The sequence below is a fragment of the Thunnus maccoyii genome, chromosome 7 (assembly GCF_910596095.1).
Source record: "Thunnus maccoyii chromosome 7, fThuMac1.1, whole genome shotgun sequence".
NCBI lineage: Eukaryota > Metazoa > Chordata > Actinopteri > Scombriformes > Scombridae > Thunnus > Thunnus maccoyii.
The window spans coordinates 14359337-14385111 of record NC_056539.1 but is presented as its reverse complement, the minus strand read 5'-3'; the positions used below and the strand labels follow the sequence as shown (position 1 = coordinate 14385111).

Here is a 25775-nt window from a genome sequence, read left to right as displayed (position 1 = left end):
CCAGCAGCATCTACACTAACATTTTCCCTTCTTTCATTCACTATTCCCTCTTGCTCTGCAGATTTCTGGCACAGGAAGGCATCCTCTATTTTCCAGGGGAGATCAGCTGGCTGTTTAGCAGACCCAGGCCTCCCACCTTGCCTTGAGGTCCTTCACTCTCTGCTTCTACAGCTGCACAATAAGAGAAAAGGCATATTTTAAATCCATGTTAATATTAAAGAACAATTACTGAAAAAAAAAAATCTGATTCAATGTAATTTATAGCAAGAATGAGATCGGTTCCAAGAGTCATAAGTCAGAGTAATTTTGTGTAAGTGGAGTCTGGCACTATTGTGTTAATAGATATTATAATGTTGAAGAAAGTCCAACTAAGGACATCTCAGAGTCCTAAGGCAATTTCCTGCACAGCTATTGGATTTATTATCAGCAGAAGAACATGTTTTCACAAAGACGGACCACATTTTGATTAATTATGTAAATAGTGAGTGTTAAATGACAAGTTCAGAATGACATACAACACTCTCATAACCCACTGGGGGTAAGTGAGTGTGTACTCAATGCAGCTGATTTAGTAACAAGTCAGACCGTTTAGTTTGGGTTCCACAAAAAAGTACTTAAAGTGTCATTTAGGAAAATATGTTGGTATTTGTGAACTACCATCTCTCTACAAAGCAAATGCTGAGTTAGTGAGTTTGAATTGTGAATGTTGAGCTTGCTGATGGGTTAAATCCACACTCACACGTTATACTAGGCCTGATTCTCCCCTCTGACCCCATAAGATAATACATAACTTTCTGCAATCTAAATCTGGAAACTTAAACATAACATAACAGCTTCATAAAAATGTCTTAAATACTGTAACTTAGTTGTGTGAGACACATATCGTTCTTGGCTGATGAGATGGGTGGTCTCTGCATGAGTCCATGCATGAGTGCTTTACAGTATGTCACTGTATATTAGTGTGTCATTCTCTTGTGTAAACATACGACACAGAAACAAAACTCCCCCTTTCCCGATTATCGTTCTTGTGCATTAATAACTACAGCCTGTATTCATCCACGTGGCCTCAGCTACTCGGTGCTGTTACCTTTGCAATGACATCATGGCAGCCTGAAACAGGACCTTGAGCTGTTTCCCAACAGAGGTCCTGTCACACAAGGCCTCTAGCGATGTTCCCAACGTTTGTTTACCTCTCCATGTCGCTACTATTCCACAGCAGGACACGTTTTCCCCTTGACCATAAATCTATAAAGTCTCACATGACTTGTAGCGTCGAGGGGGAACGATGTGCAGCCCCCTGGCCGAGGCGAGAGGAATGGTGCATGTGTGTGTAAATATATAAATATATAAATCTCTCATCAGGGTCACTGGTGGTAGTGGTGAGGATGGCTAGCAGCCAGTTAAGCTGCTTCTGCTCGCTCTCTGGTTCACGCTCTCTTTCCCTAGGCTGCCTAAAAGAAATGTGCCATTATCCAGTGAGGCCCCTGAGCACAGAACTGCTGTCCAAGACAACATGCAAAGGCCAAGAGACTGGAGACTGGGAGCTGGAGACGAGAGAGCTTTAGATACCTCCTCAGACTGTTTATGACCACCTCGACTATAGCCAAAAGCTGCTCCTGCCTCGCTACCTTTTCCTCACTGCTTCTTTCTTTCCAGTAGGTCATTGCCAGTGAGAGTGAAATGTCCACAGAAGCACACAGGCTGTGTAGGTATTGCTGAGTTGGAACTAGACTGATCTAGACAGATGAAAATGAAATTCTTGAGAGTGCATGGCTTCGTCACTCCAACCAAAGGTGTCCTCTGACTGCAGTTTTCCTTTCTGAGATAAAAAAAAAAAAATGTAAGAGACGTGATCATTATAACGTCTGGTTTTACATAAATGACAGACAGTTATGTGATGTATCAGCTAGTGGTTAAAAATCTTTCCCACAGCCATTCACTCAGATTAACTGTTCTTCATACAAAATATTACTTGCTTATATTGGCAAGAAGCTTGAGATAGGAGCATTAGTTAAATGTCAGAAACGCTAAGTCTGAATTTGATCTGAATTGATCTCAATAATGCATCACACAAAGCCTGATGTCATCATAAATTTGAGAAAATTATTATTATTTCATTAAAGTTTTTTTCCTTACATATTTCTCCTAGACATGTTTTGCATACTCTGAGGGTAGCAGGGTGATGTGATCCTTTCATCATGTCTTGGGTCAGCATTGAGGTCTTCAGGAGGACTGCTCTGATTGATTTCTAAATGATTCCAGAGAACCCTAATTGACACTGGTGAGCCAGGCCTGGGAGTAGTGTCTGCTGACTTGTACTTGGTAACCACAAGAGCTGCAATTAGATCAGTCAGATCATTAGTCAGAGGGAAGATAAACCATTTGAAAAGTTAAGGCTTTAGTGCCCTATCTATGGACATTTGGGTAACTCATGATTGCAGAACTATACCCCTAATAAGCTCTTGAATATTGACCACAGCTTTTAAGAACAATAATAACATTTTATGGATTAAGAGTAATATTTTCTTTATTTCCTTCTCATAAATTAGCACACAAAGAGGATGAAGAAGCTGCAGTGAACTGTGTGAGATGGAACTAGAGATTATAGATTAGAATTGGGCCTTTCTCTTGTTCTATTATTACTCTGACTTTGTCACAAGCCGAGTCTCTGACCACACCGCCTGGGAACTTTTGGGCCTATGTACTTTTGACCCCTGATCAAAATCCATCTTTAAATTAATCACATTGGCAGGGTCATTCTGGTCTTTCTTCCTTGTTTATAAAAGAAAAAACATTCATAATAAAATCAGGAAAAACATGCAAGGACAATTAAACCCAAATTAACTACAGAAATAAAGACTTGCACGCAAACCAGACACGGAAAAAAAAGGAAAAATAAGATGGATGTTTCAAAGGCAAACATCTGCAGGTTAGTGAGCTGGAAAACATTAAAACAAATGCTCTCAGTGAGTAAATTGCAAATGAAAAGGAAAATAGATGTACAAGAGGAATAAACTTCCTGATACTGTTGAATGGAAACAGTCTAAATGACAGCACTCTAACTGTGGAAAAATATGTAAGGTCAATAGTAGCGGCCTTATTCAAATGCTCAATAACACATGAAACCTCAGTAGGCTTTCGTGGGAAAAATGCTAAGACTCTGATAATAAAATAATTCCCTCTGCACATAATGGTTAGAGCAGACAGTTCATCAGATTTGAGTCTTGTGGGCTCAATTATGAAATAACATATTCAGACAGTTATTTCAAATTACACAAGAGCATGACACTTGCTGATGAACCTGTATTTATATTATGGTTATTGTGTGTGTGTGTGTGTGTGTGTGTGTATGTGTGTGAAATAGAAAAGGGGTTAATTAATGTGCTTCTGTGCAGAAGCAATACTTTTGACCAAAGAGGCTGCAAGCAAGAAGAGCAGCTGCTGTCTATAATAGGAAGAGAAAAACAACAGAGACTAGCTGCTCATTTCTGAAGGCATTTTAATTGCTAGAATACAGCGCCAAGCTAAAAAAGGTCTCTACTTGCCTCCAGCATGAGAAAGTAACAGAAGCTGAACAGTGTAACACCTCTGAATCAATGCTGCACAATAATATTAATTCTCAAAAATGCACTTGAACAAAAATAAGCCTTTTGACAATTTTAACTTAAACTGTCATAAAAGTTACTATTGTGAGGTGGGTGGTCTGCTTCCAGGAATACAAAGCCTTTTCTCCCTCACTCAGTTCATCACCTGAAAACAGAAAAAATGACTACACTGCAGTTCTGAGAGTACTTAACTCAAAGTCTCCTCCTGTAAAAAAATCACTAAGTTGTGATACACCAGTATGACAACCTTCTGACTCACCAACACAAACTTAGACTTTTTTTCCATTCAATTAAAATATATCCTACAAGACACAGATGTTCAGAAGCACCATAGCAGCAGTAGTTTCTTACACTGCTGTATTGCCTGCCTGTGTCACAGCGGTTGTGTGACTGTGGAGCACAAGGTGACTTTCTCAGAGGCAGTTTCCCCCTTAAAGTGCTGAAAACGGGATGCAAACAGTTCCAGCTCAATGGAAGCCACAAAATAACAAAGTTAAATTCAACACAGGTTTTAAGAACAAGACGGGGCCTGTGCCTCCGCTTCTGACCATTTCAACTCTCCTTTATTTCTGTTTTGAAGTTGCACATTCCTTCCTAATTCCCTTTGCCTTTTCCTGTCTCCTCTATATTCTCTCTCCCTCTTTGTCCAATTAACGGACTTCAATGAGACTCAATGAGCTTGAGTCTCTTTACTCAGAGTTTCCTGATTCATTCATCATATATTATTGAAGAATTTATATTGTCAAGGACACACTTGTTGATAGTTAAGAGGGCACAGTGAGACCAAGAGAAAATGGAGGAGGTGTGTATACCACATCAAGGTTGCTGAATTGGTAAAAAAAAAAAGTTGGAACATTACAAATATTTACAGTTTCAGAGTCCTAGATCAACTTTCAAAGAGTATGATTTCAGTGATACAGAACTTCTAGCAGCACTACTGTCCCACATACATTCTTCACTTCTGTTTCTGGTCCTGAAATTCCAGCTTGAAACCATCTGGCTGTCGCCCACAGGGACACGGACCAAAGTGGGCTGAACGGTCAAGTATATAACATCCAGCGTCGTCTTACCGCAGCATCAAAATACTGGCAGCAACAAAAGTCTTTTCTGTCATGCTTTACTGCGTCCAGTGCTGAGGTTTTTCCCCAAACCGCTCATCTCAATAGCCACTTCTCACTAGGCTCTCGGTCATTCATAGAATTTCATGTCCTGTTGAGCGGACCATTCATGATTTGTGATGGTTTCTAAGGAATGATCTATTTGCTGTGTTTCTGTGGTCACTTTTGTCAGCAGATCAGACTGCAGATCACACCACATTACTCTGATATAAACGTGTCTGTATGCTGGCTTGAAGAAAGGTTTTTCACCATATATAGTCTTTCATGAAAGACCACTATCATTATGTGCTGAACAATATTTCACGATAGCATTTACTAGCTATTCCAAAGATCCAAAAATATTCATAGCATGCTGGGATGGTTTGGTGACCGGTTATGATGATGATATTAAGCCACAGGTATCCATTCAAGTAGAGAATCTACTTTTCCCCTTGCCTCATTAACCCCTCAGGCACATATCTGATGTATGTGTTAGATATTGCCTTTAGATAGATAACGCCGTACTGTTTACCAACTCAAAAAAAAATGCCCTGGTTACCATGGAGACCATTACCGTTACATTTTTCATCGGGTCTACATCGGCCTTAAAGATAATATATTATGCATCTCTGGAGAAATTTATGACATAGCTGTGAACTCGGTATTGTAAGTCACCCTGAAGTAGAAGAGGTTAGATATTCATGTAAATAAAATACCTTAATGTCTTCCATTTCCAGTTGTTTTGACACCACAGTGAAAAAAAAACAAAACCCTGTGCACGCACCACTTTCACAACATGCAAGTGAGTAATATTGTTTTAAATGAGGGATGACAGTGGTTTTCAATACCTCTGCCAACGAAACTTCCACAAATGTTCCCATGGGCCTGGTGTTTATTTCGTTATAAATACATGTGTTTATTTTTGTGGAGCGTTCCATCCTCCGGCCTGGATGCACTGAGGCAGCAGGGGAGACTTGATTAACTCCTTCTGAACCCTCAGCACTTGGTTTAAACTATTCTTGTTGCAATTAAATGTCTAATGATGAGGAAAGTCATGACATGAATCAATCACTTGACAACAAGTCTCCAGAGGTAAAACTGTAAATCTCTCAGCATTGCAGTGCACAAGCGCTCAAACCATGTGCTTTTAATATTGTAAATACCAATCAAGGTATCACTGATCATGTTTATAATCTTAATAATAATAATAATGTTACTAGTATTTTTTTTTTTGGCTTGTATTACTCATATTGCAATGGTGGACTTTGATTGCCTTACAACACACACAACCACCTGCTCTAATTCAAATGGGATAAACCTATTGAGTTAAGGATTTCCATTTTAAATGAAGCATGATGCTCTGGCTAACTGTCATCAAGTTGCTTTCTTATAGAGCACTAACAAAAAATTGTTTCCATTTTCACATTCACATAGAAAATGTTGGTGAATTTTGTTTGCCTGTTCTGAAAAGTATTGCCCACAAGAAAAATAGATTAGATTAGGAAGAAGTAAATTGCAGATTTATAATATTAAAGGACACATTTACCCCAAATTAAAAAAAAATGTTGTGTGGATCACCCAGAGTAACACAGAAGTTGTCTCTGGACAGTAATTTTACTGCGGACTTTTAAATATAAATTTTTAATGTTTTGAGCACCACAATCAGTTTTCTACTGCACTGGGATGGCAGCAGTAAGAGATTATCCCAAAAACCTGGGCAAATACCGCTAGATAATATTAATATTACTATGGTGGTTTAAGGGAAAAATATACTTAGGTGAACCAACCCTTCAGCATGTTTCTGGGAGCACACGCTGTGCTTTATCCTTGGATTCACTATGAACAATATCGTTTCCCATAACTAAATTAAACTGGACGTACCTTCCGTTCCCTGTTACAATGCCCTTTTCAACTGAGCTGACCTCCTGAGTCATGAGCTGAAGAATTTCTATTTCGCATCATTTCAATGGAAAAATTGCCCATAATCAAGATTAGAGTGAGCTCACCAAGAACATCTCGAAATCTTGATGCCGCAATAATGTAGTTTATCACATTTCATGCCAATGATTTATCTGTGGCTCAAAAGGGGAAAAGTTACTTTCTGTAGGACATGTGTTTATCATCACCACCTGTCAAGTACTGAAGCCATGAAATATAGTATGCTGCAAATCTCTGTATCAACAGTTCAGAAAGCCTGGTCTAATTCAATCATAACATCAGTGACATTAAATGTATGCATTAAAACAAAACAATATAACTGAATGTGGATTATATCTTTATTTAAAATTCTCTGGTTTAGAACCTATAATCTTTATACAACAGAAAACACAATATGAATCATACCTACATGTTGACATATAAACAGGAGATTTGGCCAACCAGTGCCCAGGCACTAATTCAATAAAGCGTAATAACACATGGAGACACATTACCAGCTGAGAACCTTAATTTCCACAAAGCTGGAGGGGAATCAAACACCATGACGTTTCTACATCCTCATCCTCATTTGCCCTATTAGTGTGGCTGCAGTAATACACAGACGAATTAGATGTAGGGAGCAGGGGAGGGTCTTGCACAGCACTTCACCACAACCAGCTCCAGCTGTTTCTTGTTGTAAATCTGTTTTAAATGTGTAGACGTCCTCAGGGACCAAGGTTCACCATGGGATAGCCCTCACCCCGCCCTTTAAAGTACCCAGTCTTTCCCTAGTCCCAGCTCAGCTTTAGGGCCTCACAATCACTACCAGGTGAGATTCTCTCCATCTTCCTGTCTCCCCCCTATCAAGTTTGTGGTCTGTCTGATCTGTTGTCAGTCCTCCAGGGGTCTGCATGCTGTACAAGAACTGTACAGGAGACCTCATTCACAAATTAACCTCATCTATCAACACAGGAAGGGGAAAAGGAACATAGAAATATCTTTGAAGTGGAAACGGCGCAATGTTACTAGCTTCAAAAACACAGTTGGGTATGTAAGCCTTTATCATTACAACAGACCTTTTAAAAGCTATGCCAAGGCATCTGGCTTATGTTTAGACCTGGAATTGGATCAGGCACCAGTCTGAGAAGGCACTGGCCAAGGCACACTGTACAGGTGAAATCTAAACTTACCTACATAAGAAATAAAAACATACAAGCATATATATACATCCTTCACGCAACATGAAACGTGTCTCATGGCATTAGTAGATACAGTATTTGTGGCTCATAGTGGCAAGCAGGGGTGATTGCACAAAAACCTCAACAGCGCTGGCATTTACACCCTTTTAAGAGTAAATTAAGAACTTCTTATATTTAAAATAAATTAAAACACCATTTTCAAAATGGCTGTCTCATCCTTCTTTGATTATTTATATTTGACAAATTAAAAAAAAGACAAAAAAAGAAATAAAAAAAGAAAAAGGCCAAATTAATCAATATTTGACTGGCAGTATAATAGTGGTATGTCACTTTTAAAGTCCAACAGAAATGAAATCTATCAATATCAATGGTTTCTACCTCTGCAGTCCATTTTACACAGGGGAAACATGAATCAATCATTGACTCCATGATTAAGTTTATACATTTCGAGAAGCAGTATTGTTTCTCTGTTCAAAATATAAATATGACTCCTCTTAAATGGGCCCACTTATTGGTCAGATCACAGCTGTTGATGGAGAGTCTGACCCAGTCTGGACATAAAGCCTGTCGAAAAAGGTTAAGACTTGGCAATTGCCCTCTTCCCAAATACATATTCAGACTACTTGGCCCAATGATTTATAATTATCTAGACACGATAAGATAACTCTGAAAGCTGATATCACTTGGCAGTTGCACTGGGAGATGAGTTGATTAAAATTGGGTCACCAGGCCTGACAAGCCTGCAGAATGACCTTTATAAACTTTTTGTTTGTCAGAGCTGTTGCCCAAACCTGTTTGTGTGGCAGTTAAGAAAGCAGTTACAAACATCTAGTCACCTAATTTCAGGTCTCTGAATGTTGCTTCTAGTTCGGCCTGTTGGTTAAGTTGATGTACTCTAAATCTCCTTACTGCCTCGTGGTGTGAAACAGCTTTGTGGATGTTTCAAAGCAGCATCAAGATGTCCTGTGGTTGATGTTTTAAGTCCAATCATTGCCTTTTTACCAACAAGGGGGACATTATATATTGAGAATATTTGCTCAGCTACAATTAGTTATGATTTGTCTTCTAGTGTGTTGTCAGTTTAAGGTGCACTAATATTGGGGCTAATCAACAAACTGTGCCTTTACTAACATTTACAAACATTCTTGTCTTTCTTCCTCTCATTTCTTTTATCACTGCCAACAAATTTGGTTCTCTACAATAAGAAATTAAAAACATTAAAGCTCCATTAAGCGATATATTTGATATTAACATTAAATCAAATGACCCCTTGTAAGTGGATGAGTTGCTAGTACTTCAAATCCCAGTGAAAATCAACACCCAGATCTTCCCACCTCAAATCTCTGCAGTTATTGTTTTGGTTCACCAATCTTTACTGTTGTAATCCAATTGCTCACACTGTTCCGCTATATAAAAACAGCTGTATCCTGCAAATGTGACATTAGAAACGGATTGCACGCTTCCAGCTCACTGCAGAATGGTGATCTTAATGGAAAAAGTGGGTGTTAAAAAAGTGGAACCTCTATAAAGCCAAAGAGAGAAAGATGTGTTTCTCAGGAGGTGGTGGCTTAAAGGTAAGTGAACATCATACTTACATTCATAAGGTGGCCAGAAAAACAATGTTGAACTCTTTCTGTTAGGTGTTATTATGTTGTTTGTTTGCTAACACATTAGCCATAAGCACTTAATAAGGCAATTGCATATCGTAGCTCTGTTGCTGTGGCTTTGGAGTCTTTTCGCTTAATGTAGTTTTAAGCACATACACTTAAACATCAACAATGATGTCTTAAAAACAATATGCTCCTCTCTCTCTTACAGGAGCACAGGAGGTCAACATGGTGTCTTTGAGAAGGGGCTCAGGCACCTGGCAATGGGATGCAGCCCCGTCAGTCAGTCCAGTGGTTGGGGAGCAGGTGGGGTGTGAGTGGTTGACACAGAGGGTGCTAGGGGCATCGAGGCTGCAAGCTACAGACCAGATCCCTAGCTTTACTCCTTTCAAACAGAATTAGTTGCAGAACTCAAATAGATACTCTAAAATTTAACATCTCACATGCATGGGACTTCTCACATAGCATAGCATATCACCTCACGTAGCATCAGGAGTCTGCAGCAGGCAGCCTGTATAACTGTAGGTGACCCAGGCTATTCCCTGAACTAAACACTGTTGACTGCGCAATCAAGGTTCAACACCTGGATTGGACCCTATCACACAGGTTAGGGGTCTGCAGACTGCAGCCTTTGTTCCCCAGCTTCAGCCCCTATCACACAGGGCCAGGGTTGTGGTGATAGTTGTAATGGTTGCTGTGATCGGAGTCTGCAATCTGAAGACTGGGTTTCCTCTCTGGCTCTTCGCTGTCAGCTGTGTCTGCCCTAGTGCAACGTGGAGGACGCTTCTTAAAGAAGTCTGACACAAAGCGCACCTGCAGGGGAGAGCAGAGTGTTGGTCACTTAGGAATATTTTTCTCACAGAGTTTGGTGTGTGTGATCGTGTAAGGGATGTAGAAGAGGTAAGGCTGGAAACTGTGATTACATATGTCTGGACAGGTCTGTGCACAGCTGTGAAGTGACACACACACACACACACGCACACATCTAAGGGGAACACACAGAGAGCAGCCACAACCCCTGCCGGCTATAAAACACTATGCCCAGGAGGCTCTGTAATTGCACACAGCACTGTGAAGTCAAAAGGCACGGGCTCACTTCCCAATTAATCATACATGGACACACATACACACTCTGCCACTCCAGAATTTCCACAAGGCGGTGCTGACAGTGGTTCAATCAAAACAGGGAAGTGGCCAAACAATAAAGACACACAGCTGGATGAAGTGAGGAGAGTGGACGATTGCCTGAGAACCTGCCAGTGTGTGTGTGGGGGTTTGTATCAAATCACACGCTGCTGCTGTCACACTTCACTCCCCTCTTACTTACTATGAAATAAAGCTGAAATATGGTTTCATCAGTGGCTGTGCTGCTTTGAAGGGAGTACCACTAACAGTAAGATTTCCATTAAATGTCATTCTTATGATCCGGACAGTCCCACCTATATATGCTTTTCTCTAAAGCCAGAAACCACAAGACTTAAAGCTGAGATGTCATCAGTTTGAAGGCTGGAGTTACTTCACAGTGTCAAAAATAAAAAAAATTGCTTGAAGCTGATGACAGCAACACAAAATCCCAAACTTTCTGTATGTTAAAAATGATTCACTGTGGTTTCAGCAGCTCAGTATCTTGACCCCGGATCACAACAGAAGTTTCTGAACATTATTCGATTTTTTGTGGTTTTACAAGAGTTGCTGAACATTCACACAAGCATTCGATATCTAATGTCATGGAAATATCAGGTAGGCATTCTTAATTTGGCAATGTTTCCCTTGACAGACGTTGTCTTGGTGACTCACATTGAGTACAGCAATGAGCGCTCCCTGCAGCAGCCCCACCAGCACGTCGCTCCAGTGGTGCTTGTAATCAGAGACTCGGGTGTAACCCACATACACCGCGAAGGCCACCAGGAAGAACTGGATGGTGGGCCGAAGAAGTCTGGCCCACTTAGCCACCAGTCTCGCCTGCACGTAAAGCTGGAGTGGGAAATGGAGAGGAGGGAGAGCAGAGGGTGGTAGATCGGGAGGAGGGGTGAGGGGGTGTCGAGGGGAGAATGAGAGAAAGGAAGAGAAAAGAGAGATCAGCGGGGAAAGACTGCATGTTTATGTAGGCATTCCTTTCTGTTTACACTGTAAACTTCATATTATGGTGCAAAAAAAAAAAATCATTAGTGATATTGCCCCCCGAAAAGTTATCACACCGAATAAGGTTAGGATAATGTAATTATGTGTCTGGACCAACATCTATTTGCATTGACATAATGTTATATAAATGTAATGCAATAAGCTGACAAAGCAGTGAAGTAAGTTAAATGTCTGTTTTGCAAAAGTTGTCTCTGTATCTACTTAAATAGATAAACTGCCGTACCATCAGGTTTCAGGGTTGATAATATCTGAGAGATATGAGTTTGTGTTGCTCTAATGCAAAAATATTCACTGCTGTGCCTCCAGTTAGATTTAACTGCAAAAAGGTGTTGAGTACGAATCAAATTTATGTCCACCGTTGACTGAAACCTCTTTTTTGCAGGAAAGAAGCCGACGCCAAAAAATTATGAACCTGGCAACAGAACAGACTTCGCCGGGCTTCTGCTGGGCTGCTGTTGAAGGTGCAAAAATTGGCATTGCACTACAGTCCCCTTGCCACATAGCCACACAGCCAGACTCACTGAACACTACAGGGAAGTTTTTCAGTAATACAGCACACAGGCTCCATATCACAGTTTAGATCTATTTGTTTGCATCATTTGCCTGGCAAAACAGGACTGACAGCAACGGACACTAGCTGAAAATATTCTGTCTTTTCTTTCAGATTTTCTTTAAACTGAGCAGTATTGCTTTGCTTGGCCTCTTGCAGCTTGCTGTCTAGCGCTGGTGCCTGGCTTTTAACACAAAGAGATGAGGCCAAGGGTAATGAACAGGATAGGCCTGGAAGAACACAGCACATGCTTTGCCTTCATCATTGCTGGGAAAAAGGCAGCAGAGGCCTCCAGATCATTTCTCTCAGTATCCACATTCTTTCCCTGAACTCTTGCCTTGTCCTTTTATGTCCACAGGCACAAGCTGGCTCTATGAGTCTTTTCTCCTTCTCAACAATTAGCCCTTGAGTAGGGATCCAAGTGCGTAAGCCTGTTTTTGGATGAGCCCATCTGGGGATTATTATGCCTGAGTCACAGTGAGATATTTGCATGGATCTCACATGGAGATTTCCATATTTATTATACATAAAGATACAGATTTGCTTATGCTGTGTTTTAGAACATTTCATGTTGGATTGATGGATGTGTTGTACTTACCGCTAGGAAAAGCATGCAGTACATCCCGAAAGAAGAGTGACCAGAGTAGAAGGACAATCTGGAAAAGACGAAGAATAAAAACTCATGCAGGTGTTGTTTTGAGGTGTCGATTTAATTCTAGTATTTTTTTTTTAATTTAAGCAGATTTTCCTCTCCAGGCTCAATGATACAAGTATAATACCCAATTCTTCTCCTCCTACCTGGACTCTGTGACGTCCTCAAGCCTGCCAGTGCAGTTGATCACCTGCATGTATCCTGTGCACACCTTGGGGGCACATATGGCCATGAAGTTAGGTCTCGGGCGGCCAATGGTGAACTTGGCAAGTTCGGTCAGCGACTGGCTGACAGCTGCTCCGAACAAAAAGGTACCCACTACCTTGTAGAGTGCAGCTACATACTGGTTGAAGTCTGAATTAGAGTAAATCCTCTTGCTGTAGACCAGATAAGCCTCGCCGGAGGAGATCTGAGGAAAAGAAGCAAACAGTGAAAAGAGTTTTTTAGGCTAACTTTTTTACATTATTCACATCATTAGAAGGAAATTACTTTTCCTCCTTACACATCAACACTTTGCCTGATTCCTGTTGCCATTTAGTAATGGAGCAAACAGCACAGGATGTTGTTAAATGAGTAAATTCCTTTAAACTTGCCATGATTTTATAAGTCATAAAACTGGAATTGGACTGATGTTCTGAGTAAAACTTACAATGATGACAGTGCAGGAGATGGTGACTGCTGCCAGCATGCCGTGGGTGATGGTATCCGGTTTGAGGGGGTACATGATGCTCTCATCGTCACAGTAAACCCCCCTTTGATATGGCTTGAACACAATGTTCATAATGATGAAGGGCAGTGCCGCTGTAGCAAAAACAAACCAGAAGAATAACAGTGTGATAAGAATGGATTAGATAATGGGAGAGGATCAGTTTATCAGTTTTCACTTTGTTTGGAGAAATAGTGCTGTTGCTGAAATGAGATCAATTCATTGGTGTTTGAATGTGATATATGAAACCTAGTCATAGTAAAGATTATGACTGGCCATTCAGACCAGAAGACTAGGTTAATCCAAGTTCATGGACTTCAACATTTGAGAAAAAATGTTTTGGAATAACATATTTATCTCTTTTTCAACAAGTTTTCAGACGTTACATCATATCCTAAGCTGGGAAGCGAAAACATTTCTTTACGGATAGCTAAATTGTTTTCTCTTGCCCCGAGGACCTCGAGTTCTAAAGTCACAATGATGAAACAACCCACAAGGAGAGAAAAAAAACATTTGGTTGAATGTCAGGGTAGAAATGCACAGCAAGGAATTACAAAAATAAACAGTGGAAAATAGTTTTTATATACATAGGCAGGCGAGTTCAGTACGAGAAATCACACATCACACGTACAGACATAAGAGTGTACAAACATGTAAAAGACTGTACATAAATTACTGCGCACACACACACAACTGCATGTCTTTTGAATGATGTGGCTGTGTGCAAAAATGAGACCAAATATAGCTGCTCAAGGCTCCTGAGTGCACGAATGATGTCCTTGAGATGTTCGGAAACATCCATCCCAGAAATATTCACCCACCCTCTTCCTTCTATCCCTCTCATGTACATACAGACTCACTTCACTGCACTTTGTAGATGAAGAAATCTGTGCACCAAACTTAAAACTTGGAATGTTAGGATGTGTGTTCATCACAAGGTTGTACTGATAAACAGGCTAATGAATAACATTTGGCTCTTGCTTTTTCTCCACCCGCACTGCCAGGAATGAAGGAAACTGAAGTAATATTTATGACATATTCTGGCAAAAAAAGGTAGTTTGTTTTTCCACTACAGTGAAAACTTCTCACCATTGGAATCCATTGTAATTGACCATAACTTTTTACTACCTTTTTTTAAGCTCACATTGGTGAGTGTTTTGTATTCTTGATATTTTGGATGGAGTAAGACTTTAAGCAAATACAGTATGTTGGAAAGACCTTATTTGATAGATAGAAATTGCTAATTTATCATTTTAGTCAAGACTTACTTGCACTTTTCCATATTGTAAACTGAATACTTGTGGTTTGTGTCACAGGGAGTAGCTTATGATGGGTATGTGTCATTACTTCTGACATTTGATACATGTTGTAAACAATTAACTGATACAAGAAAACAATCCGTAGTTACAGCCCTAGTGAGGAATGCACTCTCCACCCTGATATCCACCACTACTGGACAGACAGTCTTGGGGCCACTATGGAAATGCCATACGGCCGCATACTAAATGCAAGAAAAACAGTCGTGAAAAAGCACTGCTCACTCTTGAAAAGTGCACTCACCAATAGTATTATATTTCTGTGTAAATGAGCAGCGCACCCCTCCTATTCTTTCCAAAAAAAAAGCCACTAGCTGACATAATTCCAGGAGGACTTGCAGGGGAGACTGATGAGAGACCAAAAGTCCATAAGACTGAGACTAAAGGAAAATATACAAGTAGATGGTGGATCAGGATTCAGCTGAGGTGAACACTCCACCCAGAAACCTCTCATGATGGATATGGAGCAACAGCTTATTGTAAATGTATGCATACTGAGTAATAGTATGTGATAGTGATGTGATAGTGCTGTGATACATTTGGGCAAGGTTGTGAAGGGAGTTATATAACATTTTAATTATTCACATTTTGAATGCTAAAAACTTTGTTTGTTGGCAGATAACTCTTTCATTTTGAATTAAAATTAAATTAAGTCAAGAAATACCCCTGACAAACCCTCAGTGTCTTAGCCTTAATGTTTTCGGACAAAGCTTGTTTCCAAGGTGACAAGAGATAAGTGATGACATTGTTTAGAGGCATGCCAACTGCCACATGTTCCTCACAGATGCTATGAAGACAAAGAGTCTTGTTGGCTCAGTGAGGAAGGGCTGAAACAAAAGAGAAGTTTTGTGTTGAGAGGAGAATAAACAATAGTCCTCTATAGGATAAACACATCATTGCATATCGACTCCTGTTAACCCAACCTTGGAGTAGCTGGGTTTAGACTAGACAAACAACGAAGGAAAAAGAAAAAATAGAGATACCAGATGACAGTGCAACCTCCTTACACAAAAAGTTCTTTAGAATAGGGAGTAATCACCACTCCCAGTTACAATATTTCAACACAAAATGTTTTAGTAAAAATACACCGGTCTTATCAGCCAAAAGGCGCTGCAGGCAGGTTTCGATAATTCTGCAAATGCAAGTGAAATATAATATGTCTTGTAAATCTTGTGCATCAATAAAGGAACACTTTGTTCAGAGAGAGATTACTCTCCAGCATTACAACTTTTGACTCTCTTGTGCCTTAAGCAATGTGATCACTAGCTGGATATAATATTTTAATTGTTACCTTTTGCTGCTGTTTGAAACTACCAACATGCAAAGCTCCCATTTGTAGCTTCAGAGGAATAGTTTGACATTTTGGGAAGCACACCTATTCACTTTATGTTTATATTTTTTTTTAGATGAGAAGATTGATACCACTCTCAGGTTTGTTTGTTAAATAGGAGGCTCTGGCAGCTGGTTAGCTTAGCTTAGCATAAAGACCAGAAACAGCTAGCCTAATTCTGTCCAAAGGTACCAAATCTGCCTACCAGCACCACTAAAGCTCACTAACATGCCATATCTTGTTTCTTTCATCAGTACATTTACATCTGCCAGGCCAACTGTTTCCCTGTTTCCAGTCTTTATGCTAAGCTAAGCTAGCTAGTGAATAAGCGTATTGTCCAAAATGTCAAACTACTATTGCTTTAACCAACTCATGTTGCAACTATAAATAAATAACACAGAACAAATTTCCATGCGTGTGGGCAACACCTGTCCAATGCATCTATTCCACCTTTCTACCCCTTTGTCTACACCACCATCTCTTTGTGAGCAGCAGCAGCTGGATGACACCTGTTCCTGCGTGGCAGCTTCCCACTAGCCACCAACGACCAGACATCTATTGAATCCCAGTTTACACATCTACCATCTATGTCAGGACGTGGTAAAGTCTTATTCCACATATTTTCCTCTTAGTGCCACCAAAATCCTGTTTATGACAACCACAACACAATATAGAGTCCCTTGTATTTAACTAACATCCTGTCTCAAGTGTCTCAGGGGAGCACACTGATATGGATTTACTGATGTGGCTTTTGGATGGCAGTGTCTGCATCTGTATCCTGCATCCTGCTTCCAGCTGGCAAGAAACAGAGCAGCATGTCAAGAAACAACTGCTGCTAGTTTGCCTTTCCTCCTCCTCATCACTGACATACGGTTGGACTGGATCGAGTTCCATTACAGGAGTTATACATTAATTATCTCCATGCCACTGCTTGTTTTAAAAAAATATTTAATCTCAGTAAAAAGAAACAAAAAACAAAAAGAGAAAGCTATGAAATTCAGAATTCACAGCACAGGTTCATTCAACGACCACAATCTTATCAAAATATTATTTCAGCCATGTCCAGATTCCTGACGTATGACATGGACTGGATTGAAATTTACACAGCCTGTCAAATACCTTAAATATTGTTTGAAAACATAATATTATCAGAGTATTTGCATTGCCAGACATGAAATCAAACTTTCTTTGTGGGTTGGGGGGGGGTGGCAGAATTCATGGTTTGCTGAGATAGATGTTGGGGGAACATGGTGACATGAAATCTGTTTCCACTCAACATAAAACATCAGCCAATACCAACTCTTTTATGCAATGTGGAATGTTTGCATTTAGCACAGCATTAAAGACAAATTGGACCTGCAAACAAATCCAAAATAAAGGCTTGTTTGACACACATTACAACTATATAAAACGGCAGATTTTAAATGTTTGTGTGAGATGGGACTGGACAAAGTCAGGAGAATGTTTATTTACTTAATATAGCATGGTAAATGTCACTTTTAAAACAGCAGAAGGACATAATTATTTCTATATTGAAGTCACATGGTACTGTAACTTCAAACTGTTTTATGAAGATTTTAACAGTTGCCAGAGTTGGGCCATTAATCACAGTGGAGCGGGAGAAAAATTAAAGTGAAAAGCTTCAAAGAGAAGTACCAGCAGTTAATGAAATATACTACCTTCTTCCGCCTAAGAAGCACACAAAAGGCTAAATCACTTTTGCATGTCCATGATCAAGTATTGTGTGCATTTATCTGTTTAGCTATGTTTTTATGAGTTTCTTTGTGCTTACTAAATCCTCTGAGCCAAACATGGATTTTTAGGCCCCGGGAGCTTTGCAATGTGCCAACAGTTCATGGATGGAGTGAAGTCAGGGCCTCACCCAACCCTTTCCTGGCTTGTAAAAAAAAAAATATGAATTTTTATTTCTGTATTCATAATGAAGCACTGATTCAGCTCACACCTGACTTCAACTTGTTAGTCACAAATTACAAGTTTGGATTAATATAAAAGCTCTCAAATAAAATGATGTAAAGGGTCTGGTCTGGCGTCATGGGAAGACCAAATGGTACATTCTGAGGTGTGTATCTCATGAGCAGAGCCCCTGTGGATAACATCTGCAAGAAACAAAGCAGCCACTCTGTTGAAAAGCAGATACACATACATTGCTCACAGGCAAAAATAGACGCATCGCCAGACAAAATAGGTCCCTGGGATACCACGAGACAACCCCACAACCAAAACTAACACCACTCCAAAGCTACATCCACTTAAAGACTGACTGACTTGAGCTAAACTCAGACATCTACAGCAGATTTTTCTATCGAGAACATTCAAAGGACCACGGGAAGGTATAGAGGAGGTGGATTTACTTATTTAGGATACAGGAGAACCATCTTACTAGACACCTGCCTTGATAGACGGAGGGAGAGAAATGCTGACAGTCTGGAATGTTGCCAGGAAGTTAATCTGCCACTCAGAAATCTCCTGTCTGAGCCTCTAATGGGAGTCTGTTTGAAGTTGCAGGATGCAGAGCTCCAGCTTTCCTGTCTCAGATTAAGGAAGGCCCATTTTAGAGGCTTTGGTTCCATTCTGGGAAGTTTAAGGCTTCTCATTTACCTGGCCGCAAATTAGCATTCATGCGCAGTGGCACCTTGGTGTCTCCCCCTGCTGAAATGGGTATTAGTGCAACAGAGAGCTGAGTAATTGACAATGACTGCGTGTCAAGAGGGTCTGAAAAGTATAACACAGTCAGCGGCAGTCAAGAGGAACATCCGGGAAAAAGTTAGTATTCATTGATGCCCCGCTGACAAATAAAGCAGTCAGTACGGGAAGAGATTTGCACTCTTTCCTACATCCCTTCAACCACTGCTGATTCACATCTTCCATTCTGTTTTTTTTTTTTTTTGTCTCTTACTCAAAGTCATTCATTCTTCTCTCTCTGCGACTCCATCTTGCTGTCTGTCATTCTCTTGATCGCAGCGTCCTCCCACACACTTCTTCTTCTGTTGTAAATATAGAGGCCTCAATGGGATGGTGCTTTATTTAGCTGGCAGATGTGCAATTACACAGGACCATTTGGACCACAATCGCACTCTGGAGCTGAGATTCTAGGCTTGTTGTATCCTCTCTCTGCCCTGTTTTTTTTTTTTTTTTTCATTTCGGTTTTTCTGCCTTTGTCCTTCTCCTGCTCCATTTTTTCCACAACAGAAAGGTTGACGCCTTGGCTCAAACTGCCGCCATCATCTGGACGGCAGAGTTCCTCCACAGGTTCGAGAGAACCTAACACCTACTTGCCCTGGTTTCTCTAACATAACCTGCTGCACCTGCAAAACCACGTCAATTTGAAAAACATACAGTCTGGGTTTTCATTATGCATATTTTCAAGGCGTGTAAAGTCTGTGTGTGTGTGGGTGTGTGAGAGAGGGGTGTTCTCATGCCCCTGGGCTGCCCTGCTTGGTCTACAACTTTCCTTCAGGGTCACAGCTGGAACATTTGCTAGATCTCTCCTGCATCTAATTTCTTCCTCTCTCGCTCTCCAGCTTGAAGGTCACCCAGGTTCCTTCTTTTCGTATCTCTCCCCCCTCTTTCCTATCCATCTCTTCCTTCTGTTGATAGCTCTAGTTTCCTCTTGCATTAATACAGTTCCCCGCTTCTTTATTTTTCCTCTCTCTAGTCAGTCACTCCGTCTCTGACTATGCCTCTAACACTCATCCCCTCCCACTGTGGACGAGCACAGAGGCAGGCATTTTCTTCTTTTAGTCAGTGTTTCCACTTTTTTTCTTTTCCTCTCTCTCTCTCTCTCTCTCTCTCTCTTTTGTTTCCTCGCTCCAATTCAAACATGCTTTGTTGGAACGACAGCAAGAAAACTACAGAGGCAAAGCTGTATGATGTATCAACATACTGTAGGTGACGTTACAGATCTTTAAAAGACGGCTTGTAGTGACAAAACAACTTAACGCTCCCTCATTCTGACTGTCTCACTCCAAGCTGGACTGACTAATGTGGAAGGTATGTGCTGAGCCTACAACCTCTGCCGGCGTTAGCCTCTGGAATTCTAATTCATATGAGGAACGCCCAACTTCACCAGTCACACCAAATCCTGCTGCTGCTGCCCATTCTTTATTTTTAATCCCACTGCTTCGCTCCGTCCATCATTTACGCATGCTTAGCTCCAAGCAGCGCAGAAGGAGACAGGGTGGCAGGCAAGGTCGTATGAGTAAAGTGGTGGGAGGGCAGCTAAATCTGGGTTGGCAATCAAAGAGTCTGGGTTTGGAGGGGATCAAAGAAAGAGGCCACACAGGTTTTTAAACCTAAACCATTAAGGTCTGCGGGTGGAGTTAAAGTCAGCCTGATGTCTACAACTATCATGACTGGCGCTGAGCTTCTCTAAAAGTTCAAGAAGTGTGTTGCTGTGTGTTACATCTTCAAACATCTGCATATTATTACTAAATATATAGTGATTCCTCAGTATGATTACTATATGCAAATTAGACTATTATTATCTGCGGTATCACACCAGTAATATTGTTAGTGATAGGGTTCAAATAAGCACCATATTTCTCATAATTCTGTTGTCTGTCAAAAAGTGTAAAATGCTACTTGCTCCTCCTCACCCACTCAGGCTTCTTTCTTCTTTCTTACTTTATAGAGATGTATTAACACGTTGGAAGTGATTTCCCCAGCATTCTAATCATCTGTCTTTTGATAATTATATCAAAAGGTACTCTTCCTGATTTCACAATTGTACCTAACAGCTCCCCAACAATTCAAATTTTTCTTCCAGTACACAATTTGTTTGTTTTTTTTAATCCAAACTTTCAGAAATGTGGTTTTATGTCTCAAAGTTAATGTTGATCCTGCAAAAGACAAAAGATCTTTATCTACTTTAGAGTATTTCTGATCAAAGACTTCACATTTCTACCAAAAATTCCTAAAATAATTAAAAAGAAAATACAATAAAGATTAAAAAAAATAGGATCATATGTCTCAGAGGGACATGTGTGTTTGTTAACAGGGCTTCAGTTTCCATGACAGAGCTCTCCTGAGGAAAACCATTCCCATCAAACATCTTCACTGCCTCTCTCTGAGAACTAAGGACAATCAGTCTTCCCAACACAACCACACAAGAGGCCCGGCTCCCCGGAGATGCTTCAGCGCGGCTTCACCAACAAACTCTAACCAACATCCCACAAGGTCAAAGAACAGAACATGGAGGGATATTTAGATATTACGAAAGTCTAATAAGATGAAAATAATGTGAGGAAATATGCAGCAGCTATTTGCTTGTTTTACTGCCATTGGGCTTGGGAAGAATTTAATAATTAACTGCTGGTGGAGAATCAGAAACTCTGTTGCCTAATTCTTTATGTGTGAGTTGGTGGAAAACACTAAAACACCCAAAACTATGACTACTAAAGGACATCATATACTACAAATTAAGAAGTGCAGGAATCTCTTGTTAAGAAATGAAGTTAACAGGGGTACAATACACAAATTGATGAAATATTATAACCCAGTGTCATTTTTTTAGCCCAGCTGTGTCACTACAAAAAAAAAATCACGTGATGTGACAATTAAACTTCTAACTGATCCCTCTGCTTACAGTAGACATTTGTGTGCGTGCATGCCTGTAATCAAAGACATAAATTACTTTTTAACAGAACTGGTTTGGCAAAATGTACTTTACAGCACAATAAAGAGCGTACACACAGGAAAAACATGCATGTACACCAATGCCTTGCCTCAAGGCCATTGAGTCACACACTACTTAGAGTATCAAGCACATTACTCATGACTCACAGCTCATTGCCATTCATATCACCTTCAGCAGCACCTGATTCATGCGGCAATGTGAGCTGTGCTCCTCTGACTCCCCACACAACCTACTGTACACCTATTGCACCTACAAATGTGAGCTGCAGGCAGTGAGAGGTTAACCCTGGCCTTTCCTCTCTGTACTCTGAGCCAACACCCACCGTCTATTTGTGCTGAGTGTAGACTTACACAGGCAGAGGAGGCGAGCGGAAGGGAGGGATACACCAAAGAAAGAAAGGAGAAGAAAGAGGGAGGGAGATAGAGAAGTTAAAAACTTGCAGTGAACAACAAATTCAAGTCTCATACACATATTTGAAGAGTGTTTCTCAGGTTTCTTAGCTATAAACAAGACAGAAAACACAACAAACTTTGTGTATACAGAATTAGTAAACCACTTCTTTGCTCCAGGCAGCCATTTAGCATCAGATTTCTTTATCTTCTTTATTCATGTTGTAAGAAAATATTGTGAGAAGGCACATCTATTCATATTGCACCAACAGTTGTTAGTTTGACCTGGGCAGGGCAGGGCGTGAATGACAGAAAGCTCGCCAAAGCAATCACTCTTTGATTGTATCTGCTACTTTTGTTCAGCCTTTGAATTGTTTATCAAAATACAGCTGATGTGTGCTGTAAAAATGGAGAACAGGAGATTAATATATGGAGTCAGAGGTTTATGTAGCAAAAATAAAATGGAATTAATGCAATAAAAATGGGATCAGGGGAAGAGCAGTGAGTGGAAAAGCTGAGGCTATGTCCAAATCACATGTGAATTTTTTGGTTTGATGTAAGAAATGCAAATAGAAATGCAGACAAAACTCCTAACCCAACTATGTTTCCATATAGGCTAATGGTCAGCATAATTACAAGCTGTACCATGTAGTTATTACATGGTATCCCAGGCTTGTGATAGTGAAATGGTGAAGCTTATCAATTCCAGCAGTCTGTGGATTCTCCCACAAATGGAAAAAAAATACCCCTAAACCAGGGGGAACTGAAACCGTACAGCAGAGCAGATCTGAACTGGCCGAGCCATCACCCCCCCATCTCTGTCCTCCCTCCAACTTCAACACCAACGCCAGTGCAGAAACAACAACAACGGATGAACACGCCACCTGAACACCAGGCCATTATAAAATATGCATGTGTCAAGGGCTTGTGGCATTAACACAGAAAACAAATGTCCCACCACAGTGGTACATTCCACATACTACTACTATACATTTTCTCTGAGGCTGTATCTGAAAACAACTTCATCAGAGGATGGAGGTGATGGAGCACTCACATTTGTGGATTTTTGTGATATCATTATCATATACTATTAAGTTCCATTCATTAAAGATTAATGGCAAAAGAAGTCAAAGGAAGACCAGATGTTGACAAAGATAAACCACAATATGTGTAACTGATATGACTCCCTTTACAAAAGCTCATTATTGGCACATTGCTTTGGGGCAGGAGACAACAATTAAGAAAGAAATTATGTGCTTTGGCTGCTAGAGCGATGAATTTTTTTTTAAGAGGCCACGGTGTTCCTTCCAAAGTGCACCACAATGACCTGTAAAGCACAAGTGCAAGTATATCTTGAGAAATGCACCGAATGTAGGAAGTGGGACATTCTTGGGAGGATTCCTGGCAGACAAAAATGAGAAATAAGCGGGGCACACACATTCATATCATATTTCCATAAACAAACATTCAGCTTCCTGAGGCTCTGTAAAGTCCGGCACAGTTTTTTAGTGAGTAGGTCGGAGCATGCAGCACACCTCTGAGGAGAATAATATTTCTTCAATGTCACATTTCAGCCTGAACAATACTCCAGTTAGGGTCTGCATAAACAAACTGGATGACAGCCTGCTCCAATTTAGTGTTGGACTCATGCATGGAAAGCCAGCTGCTTCATTTGCCTTTTAAAGACAGCCTGGGATTAAACAGCTTCTTGTCTTGCCTTTTCATGACATTTTAACGTGCAGATAACAAACCATAAGTTCCCTTATAATTTATACTACAAAATTCCCCTTACTAAAGAAACTCCAGTCATGGGTGCAAAATACACAAACTCTCTTAAGTTATCAGCAAGAAACTCCCGACACCACAAAGATATAATCGCAAATACTTGCTGACAACTTTTAGGTGCTATTCCTAGATAAAGACTGGTTATGCTGACGTACAGTTTAGTAATAGTGACCATAAACATACCCACTAAAACGCACAGCACGTCCATCACCACGTACAGCTTCTTCTTCCTCAGCTCCTCCATCTTCTTTCCGTTCATTTAGTTCAATCAATACTTTTTTTTTTTTTTTATAGATAATAACTACTTTTACAACAAGGTAAACAAGTCCATCGGCGCTCGCTTGCAATGGAATAAAAGTACAGGCTATGCAAACACAACCTGCACTACGAGTTCTTCCGGGATCCTCTTCACTACCTGTGCTGACATCGACAGCAAAGGTGTGTGTAGCTTCCTTAAAACGACAGCCAGTTAAAAACTCGTTTCCCAGTAAATACGCGGCAGCACTAGAGTCCTGCGCACTTTTGCGCGCATTACTGCTTTGGGTACAAAAATCTCAACTGGAGAAATCCTCCGATTTCACAGCGCTGGAGGGGTCCGGAGAATCCAATGTTAACTCTTTTTCTCCGTACACACCACGCCACCACACTGGTCCCTCCTCCAAACTTCCTCGTCGTCTGGCTCCTTTCTGGCTATCTGATCATCGCCTGCCTCGCAGCGTTTACGCACAGGCGTGCGAAGGGAAAGAGAGAAAGACAATCTCTCGGCGGTTTGCTTGACTTTTTTTTCTTTCCCTGCTTTGCAAGCTAACTCTTTAGGTTTGTTGAGTGAAGAGGACTGAGACCAGGAGGAGGTTCCTGAGAGCGGTGAAACAGATACAAACTGTACCATCAGGTCATAAATACCCCTGGAGACTATTTTTAAAGGAAAAAAAAAAGTCATATCTTAAAACAAAATACTGTAAGTGAAGTGATGTGGGGTTAATGAAGAACTTGAAATTAAGGAAAAAGCTTTTTAAAGCACCACAATAAGGCTTTAATTGAGGACTCAGCTGTTCCCGTTTCTGAAATCCTCACATAGACGAGAGCCCTACAAAAAAGCCCCACAGGGTCTTATCCCATCATGCACTTTCCATAAAAGCCCCCACAGGACTTCAACTGCTCAGTTTTGTGGAGAACTTAAAGAATGGGTTCACAATTTTTCAAGTCTGTCTTAAAACAATAAGTCAGGTGCCCAAATGAACTTCGAAACAGGTCGCTGTAATCATTCCTCCTGTTCATACTGACCATTAGAAGATCCCTTCATAATGCACTTAAAATGTAAGTGACGGGGGAAAAATCCACAAGCCTCCCTCTGTGCAAATATGTATTTAAAAGTTTATCTGAAGTTAATATGAAGCTTCAGCTGTTCAAATTTGTCAAATTAAGTTGATTTTTTAATTTGAGTCCTTTTGTTATGATCCTTTAAACAGGGAAACACTGTCCATCAAGACACAAAGATGGAATTTGATGCTAAAAAGACTAAATATGGCAGATATCCACTTGATATGACTAACTCAGTCTGCTGAAGCCTCATATAAGCATCAAAATCCTTTTTTTCATAAAATGACTGTGGATTTTGGCCCCCATCGCTTACATTGAAAGCACATTTGAAGGGGATCTTTTAATTGCCAATATGAACAGGAGGAATGATTACAGCGAGGAAAACCTCTTTCAATGTTCATATGTGCACCTGTCTGTTGTTTTAAGACAGACTTGAAAAACTGTATCTTTTAACATCTCCCTAAGGACTCTCCTCTGCCATACATGAGAGATTGAAGCTGACTA

General features: G+C 40.4%; 1 protein-coding gene across 1 annotated transcript; it reads right to left on the bottom strand.

The window, feature by feature from the left end:
- Positions 1-6964: 6964 nt before the first annotated feature.
- plpp2b (phospholipid phosphatase 2b) lies at positions 6965-24944 on the bottom strand. Its single transcript, XM_042417681.1, has 6 exons — positions 24135-24944; positions 13419-13570; positions 12916-13178; positions 12716-12773; positions 11223-11399; positions 6965-10238 (listed from the first exon to the last, which is right to left on the bottom strand). Exons 1-6 carry the CDS (start codon positions 24208-24210, stop codon positions 10080-10082), a joined length of 885 nt encoding a protein of 294 aa, XP_042273615.1. The 5' UTR covers positions 24211-24944; the 3' UTR covers positions 6965-10079.
- Positions 24945-25775: the final 831 nt, after the last annotated feature.

Bases quoted from the DNA above. Each gene is read 5' to 3' on its own strand.
- plpp2b (XM_042417681.1), bottom strand. From the start codon at position 24,210: ATGAACGGAAAGAAGATGGAGGAGCTGAGGAAGAAGAAGCTGTACGTG. The intron at 13,179-13,418 runs GTAAGTTTTACT...TCTTTTCCTCAG, and splicing joins TCTCCTGCACTGTCATCATT to ATCTCCTCCGGCGAGGCTTA. The intron at 10,239-11,222 runs GTGAGTCACCAA...TCTCCCCTGCAG, and splicing joins CGCTCATTGCTGTACTCAAT to GTGCGCTTTGTGTCAGACTT.